The sequence below is a fragment of the Macaca fascicularis genome, chromosome 5, assembly GCF_037993035.2.
Source record: "Macaca fascicularis isolate 582-1 chromosome 5, T2T-MFA8v1.1".
NCBI lineage: Eukaryota > Metazoa > Chordata > Mammalia > Primates > Cercopithecidae > Macaca > Macaca fascicularis.
The window spans coordinates 30,341,913-30,350,109 of NC_088379.1; the positions used below are offsets into that span (position 1 = coordinate 30,341,913).

The window sequence follows — 8,197 nt, forward strand, 5'->3', positions numbered from 1 at the left end:
AAGTTCGCCAGGTGGTAGTGGTGCGCGCCTTAACTGCAGCTACTCAGGAGGCTGAGGCAGGAGAATCGCTTGAGCCTGAGAGGCAGAGGTTGAGGTGAGGCAAGAGTGCACCACTGCACTCCAGTCTGGGCAACAGAGTAAGATCCTGTCTCAAAAAAAAAAAAAAAAAAAAAAACAAAGGAAAAGAAAAAAACTGTCTACTTTCAAGAGGGACATTAACCTTATGTCTAGGAAAGGATCTTAACTTTCTAATATGATGCAATGATTCTAGGAAATAACATAACTTGATTAAAATGGAAACCTCTGCAAGGAATGTTAAGCAAGAACGGGATTTGATGGATACTATTTTTTTACTTCCAGTCTTCTCAAGGTTTGATAAGATTGATGGGGTGTGGGGGCATTGAGAAATACAGAAACAAACAAAAACAATCTCTAAAGAACTGGCTTTATTGTGGAAAATGCTTACAGAGAATATTATTTTCTTTTCCTACTGTCCATTTGTATTGATTTACTCAATGCCAGTTAAGATTTGTGATCAGGTGTCTTCCATCTTCACTGAGATCAAAATTTAAAAGAACAGTACTAAAGCATAAAAGAATATTCTTAGATGTTAGAAAACAAATCCTTCAGTGAAAGACTAAGAAGAGTTACTAATTGGGAAAGGTTTTCCTTTATAATGCCACAAAAAATAGGACAGTTTAAAAGTATGCCTTTTATGGAAAGAAGAAAGAATTGCGTTTGATGATTCTCTAAGATCCTGCAGAAATTTTGTGTTGAAAAAAATTCATAATATATGCATGCGTAATTAAAATAAGAAAATATGTAAACAAAGAAAAATACTTTTCTACTCATGCCCTTCTTTAATAAGTTGCTTCGTAATACAGATTGCATTTGTTAATCATTGGTATTTCTTTTGAAGATTCACTTTAGTCAACCAAATTGGAAGTTTTGATTACTTGTGATGAATCTCTTATAGCCCTTCTTGATTATTTTTCTAAATTTGATGACAAACACTGCAACATGTCCCAGCCAATTAGGCTTGTCAACTTCCACTGTGGTCCCCAATCAAGTGTTTTACTTTGGAAATGACAGGAGATCCTTATTAAAAATCATGCTTCTTGGGTAGAGATGTGGCAGCTTGCATGCATATGATGGCAGAGAAGACAAACTGCCTTTCATTAAAAGCAGTAGAGGAAATCAATTTTGGCAGAAAATACTCCGGACTATGAAGTAAAGACTGAAGGAAAGAACTGAAGAGCATCTCACCTATAACTGATTGGAGATTCAGTCAATCTATTTAATAAATGAGTATAATCTCTTATGAGCTGTAGGTAGTTTAGGTACACAAGTTAAAAAGTAAGAAGACTCATTTGAGCAAGAATATAGAATTACAAGCTGTTTATAAATGCATCTCAAACAAGAGGAAAACAAGTGCAAGGAATTTCAAACTCAAAACACAAATTAATCCCTGAAAAGCAGCCACCTGTATAAGTCATTGTGTAAGTGAACTGACATACTGTGTGAGACATAAATGTGGAGAGATGATTGGAGATAATTCTGGGTCATTTCTGCAGGGAATGACAATCACATTCATATTTTTTTTTTCTATTTCAGAAGGTAATTTCCTGATTATTTTCCCATGCCCTTGCTATTCACTATCATAAGAAAAGAGGAACAATTTGAATTTGTTGAAGCAGTGGGAAAAAAGGGAAATATTTTGAGTAAAAAGCAGACCTGATTTTACACTTTGCATTTCTATCCTTTTTTTTCCCCCTGTTCAAAGCATTTAGGTCAGGTTAAAAAAAAAAAAAAAAAAAAGTATCCCAAGATAGGAAATATTCTCAAAGAACTTGCAGTTTATTCATTTAAACCAACTAGATTACCAAAAGTATTAATAAAATTTGCCAATAATTCGATTTTTACAATGCATGTGAAATACTTATTTGAGAAACAGACACTTTAGGGTAAAAAAACAATGAGTGGGAAAGTACTTTGTTATTTTGATGAAAAAATTAAGAGAATCTGCTCACTTAGAAGTCAAATGGCAGCATGGGCAACTGGAGTAAATAATTAACCTTACATTTTACCTACAGGAAAGGGTCAGATAATTCTAGATTTCCTGTGTAGGACACTAGAATTTCCGTGTGAACGCTCAGTCAAGGGCATAAAAATCCCAGGACACTGTTTCAATAATCGATGGGCCGACAAATGTCAATAGCTCAGTTACCCATCATTGAAGGAAAAAATGACAAACATTAGTGGAGAGCCTTCATTTAGGAGATTTAGCCGAGTAAAATGTCTAAAATATCCTATACAAATAAACTACAGGGGATGGTGTGTGGAAGCAAAAGCAGAAAGTGTACATATCTTGGGAATAATTTAAATAACTTCCTCTTCTATTTTAAATGAATCTATGGATTGTGCATATGCACATCTCACTGATTCCACTGGTTACAAATATATTTTCAGAGGTCAAATTTGGCAGTCTTTAAGTCCCAAGCCTTATAATAAAATGATACCATGTGACAATAACTGGAATGCAGTCATATTATGTTCTTTTGTTTGGCAATGAAAAACAATAAAACATTTTAAATAAAACCCTCCAGGTTACTATCTCAGAACCTATTGAAGTAGAGCAGGTTTTTCTCTCTCCCATTCTCTCTTTCTCAAACAAAGTCTGTAAAAACATTTTTAATATTTAGAAAAGACATAACCATTCTCCAAAGACAGACACATGCTTTCAATTATACATACAGGTAATTATTAACTGTCATCTTTAATCTTGTTTCCTAAGAATTCTTTGGACATGTTTAGCCTTTCAGAAGTAAAAGTCATTTCCCATTCCATTGGATAGTACCATTAATTAGGAGTACATGCTAGTTCATCCAAAGTTTAGTAACTTGCCTATATTCACCCAGTACATTACATTCAGATAATATGGCCCATGCATTTTGATGTGAACACATCAGCACACATTAGGTCATTTGGCATGGTGGGGTGGGGGGTGGTGAGGGGATATGGGCTAGGGTGGGCAGATGTGTGATATTGCTAGTATGCTTATACCTATAACTACTGGTTCCTTGCTTTTTACTTTTTACCACATAATGTGCTGTCAATTTGGTTCTACTTATGAGTCACCCCATGTCTTAGAATGTATTTTAAATATAAGGTTTTGCATATTTGCATTCTATGAATAATGTATAAGCAGGAAGAAATTCAATACTTCTGGGATAATTTATAAATCCAGAAAATTGTCTATTTGGATTTAATAATTTTTCTTATGGATGTGGAAAATATTAACACCCACACAAATTTACCTGTGTATTTAGAGCTTCTAATTGAGAATATCCTCATGTCCCTGTCCTGTAACAAACACACATATATCTGTTTCATCTACACACTTAAATGTATCATTTTGTCTACTTTCCTATTCTATAATGTGGGATGTCTTTGCAAAACCTTATCTTTCATGCACATGAGATTAAAGACTGTCCTGTGGAATGATGAGCTAGAGGGTGTTGGGAAATGAGAAATAAGATGGTAAGGAATATATTTATATATTTCCTCCAATTTCATATAGATCAGGGGAGCCTGTTGAGGAGTGTCAAATCCTAATGGCTTATTCTCCTTGGATTTCAGACTCAAGGCCTCTTCCAGATGTAGCCCTGACTGGGAAGTGCACTCGTGAGTGTGATGAGTATGGCCACTCAGACTCCTGCTGGATGCCAGTCCGCACTTCTCCAGAGAGGAAGAAGAGCCAGCCTAAACTCTCCACTTTCATGCCTGTTGATGAACGAGGAAGCCAGGAAAAGTTGGCCAATGGGGAGGCCGCCATCATGGGTGACCGCAACAGAAACCTCCTGAACAAAAAGTTGACCTCATCCTATGAGACCTTCAGTGCAGCTAGTTTCAGCAAAAATGAGGAAGCCAACCCTGAGGATATTCCCCTTACAAAAACAGGGGAATATAAGCCATCTCCTGTCAATACTCTCACTAGAAGAGAAGTTTACCTGTAGGCTATAAAGGAGCAACAGCAAAGTTCTTTACATGTATGAAAAGGAGAATAAGGGGCAAAAAAACCTTACAAAGCAAAACGTTTAATCACAAAGAGGGGGCTACCAAAGAGACAAAGCTTTGCCTGCCACTTCTGCCTCCAGATCAGGCCTTTAGTGATACTGTTAGCCTGATTCTACTGTACAATGTAGAAACCATCCTTGTTACTTGCATGTCTAACCCCTTCACTGATTCCCAACACTCACTTTCTCTTCCCCACCCCTCTCCAAAAAAAAAAAAAAAGAAGAAAAGGAAAAAAAAAAAGGGGGGATAGTTGCAAGTTTCTTCCACAGTAACTGTATGAAGCCTGATTAGCAGAACACAACACACTCTCATTATCCCTAAGCTGAAGCATGATTTTAGTCACTTTGATTTTGTTCGAGTGTCATCCGGCTGGTCAAAAATAAGCACGACAGATAAAATGTATTTCAGACATACCATCAGAATATGGTTTATCACCATCAAAGGCAATCCTCTGAAAGTGATAGAGTCCCTCTAAAGGTACAGTCCTTAGAAAGAGGGACTATATTAAAAAGCATTTTGGGAAGATCAAAGCTTTAATATTCCAACAAAGACTAAGAGCAAAACAATACTCAGTGGGTGATTGCAGTCCTAAATTGGCATATGTTGTTATTTTCAGGTTAAGAGCATCAACTTCAATTCCATACCTTCACCAAATATTCTCAGTATACACGCAGTCATGATTACATGTATCAATTTCACTAATTATGACTTAAAAAATTATATATATATTTTCAGAACAAGACCACGATTATTAACTAACTTGAACAATTGTATCATCCAAAGGCCAAAGATCATATGGCAGATCAGGGAAATCATGAAGTTGATTTGGTCTCGACGTGGAAAATCATTAAGCAACAAAAGCAACTGAACCCATGTATGCACAGAAACAAACAGACACTAGTTCATTTTATAGTGCCCAGTAAAATGTTCCTTCTTTTAAAATGGATTTTATTTGAAAGCTCAGAAAATGAAAACTAATGAGATATATTTTTGGTATTATAATAGGCAATTGGTTGAGGTTCAAGTTTAGTTTCAGGTAATATTATCAGGGAAGATTCCATGTTTTAAAATAGTATTTATGGGTCATGGGTAGGTTAAGAAAGATGCATTGCCATATAGCCTTGTTAGTTAAGTCCACAATGATCATTTTAGAATCCAGGCTATGCTTGCTGCTCTTTTTATCCACATTTTAAATTACAATTGCATTTTTTTACTTATTCAGTGCACACTTTCATGCACCCCAAGTGCATTAATTTTGACTTGTGTGCAGTATAGAAATATTTTGAGACTAACAACATTGAAACAAGGTGACACCCTAGTTGACTTTACCACTAATGTGATTTGAACATTATTTAATATACGTTTTAAACAAATCTAGACTGAACATGAAAGAAAGGAGTTTTGGGCAATGACATTTTTCACAGGATGTATATCTCAAAGGTAAAAGCAGAGTTTTTCCAGTGCAATAAGAAGAAACAGAATATGCAGACTTTGAGCTACTGGCTCCATGGAGGATAACCTAATATGGCTGAATATTGAGCTGGGACATTCAGAGGAAAGTGACAATCCATGGACAGAATAGGGAATAACAGGTGTGAGGAGAACAAACTCTCATCACTGAATGTTTGTAAGCTGGTTAAGGCATAGCCTTGATGGCTCTCTAGCAAACTGTAGAAACAATGTAGCTTTGGGTAGTTTCATGCTTTGCAGAATTTCTTAGACTATAAAGTGACACAGCCTGGAATATAGGTTGATAATTCACTATAGGTCCTCAAAATACTTTGAAAACCACTTCTCTGTTTGGTGGGGTACTCTTTGGGGGTCATTTCCTCATGCTCTTTCTTAAATGGAGTTTTCATTTTGATGTTAGTTTATGTATAATAGGTAGGATGCAAAAAGATATGTAATTGAAACAAAAAACATTGGACTAAAATATCAGTAATTGAACATGTTTATGTTTGATTATTATTTACACTATGGAAAGATGCAATTCTAGTACTTTGTTAGGAAACTGCATTAAAGCAGTTCTGCCTTGTATAATCTGTAAGTACCTATTAAGACAAAATACTTCTAAAGATACTTATGAAATGTATACATATTTTTTCTTGCACGTTACAAAGAAAATACTCAATTGCATAACACAGATGTTTGACAAACTTTTTTTTTAATGCATTTCTTTCTTTCATGAGACATTGAAACCACTGATAGCTCATTTCACTCTATCTTAAACCCTTCTCTTGTCTATAAAACTAATACGGGTCACACCGGACCTTCGGATTAATTGGATCCACATTTCCAATGATGTTTGCACCCCATTCAAGATAGCCATGCCATTGTCATTTAACTCGTGAACCTCTCTTTAGAACTAAAATGGGTGTGAAAGAACAAAATTCAGTGTACTGTAAGTATTCACAGTAATTCTAGTAGAATTAGCTATCATAACATGTTTATTATATAATGAGCTGGCATGACACAGAAATATATTTTGTGTTTGTATGACTTTTATTTTGAATAGGTTAAATCTGGTGCCACTCCATATATAGAGTGCTTTTGAAAAAAATCAATAAAAAGAAACAAAAAAAATAAATAAATGAGTGAATGCAAAATAAGCAACTGTGCCTTTTATACCTGTTGTTACGGTAAAAAAACGGTTGTTGGGTTTGGACAATGAGGGGAAATGGGCTATTCCCAACTTTTTGGATCCTGTATATTTGTCCATGTTTATTTTCTGAAAATAATAAATAATATATTAAAAATTTGCCTTCTGACAAACTCAGATAATGGACCAGTCTTAAATATTGTTATGTCATAAAGCAAAATTAAGGCAGTAATATGGGCTGCTTAAATCTGACTAGAAGATGAAAGCTTTTATTGTAAGTGTAACACAGAGATACTATCAGGAGTGAAATCAGTCCATAAATATTGATTTAGAATTTTATTCTTTATTTCTTTTTTGTTGTGTTTCTTTTAGCTACAGTTTCATTTTGGTTGTACAGGATATAAACCATATTTGTTTTCTGTACACAAGATTCTCAAGTGAATTTTGCATGCATTATACATTAGGACACATTTATAAATTAATGAGTAACTATATAAATTTATGTGTATTAAAATGTCTGTAGCTTCAGTCTAAAATCTACTGCTTTTTCTGAATCTCCAGATATCATTTCTGTATGGTTTCTGACTGGCCTGCTGCCTGAGTTTCAGAAAACAAGGGAGGCATTATTTTTATGGGAAGAGGAACTAAGATGGTACTGAAGATGTCTGACTAAAACACTACCCTAGGAAGCTGTCTTGTAGGAAAAAGAATAAAACACACAGACTAGAAGAAACTGTCAAGAATCAAACAGCCATCCAAAAATAGTCATGAGAAATCTAAAGACCTAAATAATCTTAGGTATATGCTATCAATGATAAATAAGAAAATGTGTCCTTAAGCAAAAAAAAAAAAAAAAAAATGAGGATGATCATGAATATAGTAAAGCTTGTTAGTTGTGACCTAGGTGAAGATACAATGATAACATCTGGAGGAAGGCATCATTTGTTCAGCTACCTAGGGTTTACTTTCAGACTTTTCCTACATTTAAAGCACTTGCATTCAGTGTGGTACGATCTGTTTGTAATGTTAATCATTGCCTATTGTTCTGCTACTTGGATGTTGATAGTGAAGCAGAGAACAATTTATCATCGTTTATTATGAGTCACTATGCACGCAACTATGCTTAACATGGCGAAATGTATTAAACACTCGTCCAACTATTTATGAAATACTTTACATAATTTAATTTGCTTTTGTACAGTTTTATGTAAATAAATTGCTTGTCATTTTTGTCTCTGCAAATTAAAATATAACATGGTCAAATGGTTTCACACTTGTAAGTGTACTTCTCTGTTGACAGGTAATTCAGTTTTGATTGGATGAAAAGTGAATGGATGCATGTACCAGTTTGATTTAAGATGGTTTGATTCCTTATAAATTAAGACACAGCAAGGAAGCTAATGTGGCAGCAATTGTTGATTTAGGGGGGATTATGCATAACTGTCACATTACTTTGCCTCATAATGAAAAAGAACTCGGATCCTTAAGTTTCATCAAAATAATTCCTGAGACATTTACCTA

At 34.7% G+C, this 8,197-nt stretch overlaps 1 protein-coding gene across 17 annotated transcripts in view; it reads left to right on the plus strand.

Annotated features, from left to right (window-relative positions):
* Positions 1 to 7,944, plus strand: part of PCDH7 (protocadherin 7) — a 427,911-nt gene extending 419,967 nt beyond the window's left edge. For 10 of the 17 annotated variants that reach the window (XM_045392223.3, XM_074039505.1, XM_065544846.2 and 7 more), the window contains one exon: positions 3,640 to 6,668. In XM_045392223.3, coding sequence (XP_045248158.2) covers positions 3,640 to 4,016 — 377 coding nt within the window. In that variant the 3' untranslated portion in view covers positions 4,017 to 6,668. Of the gene's footprint in view, positions 1 to 3,639 lie in introns of all 17 variants that reach the window. The other 7 variants (XM_005554640.4, XM_005554641.4, XM_074039506.1 and 4 more) reach the window with 5 other exon arrangements.
* The last annotated feature ends 253 nt before the right edge of the window (positions 7,945 to 8,197 follow it).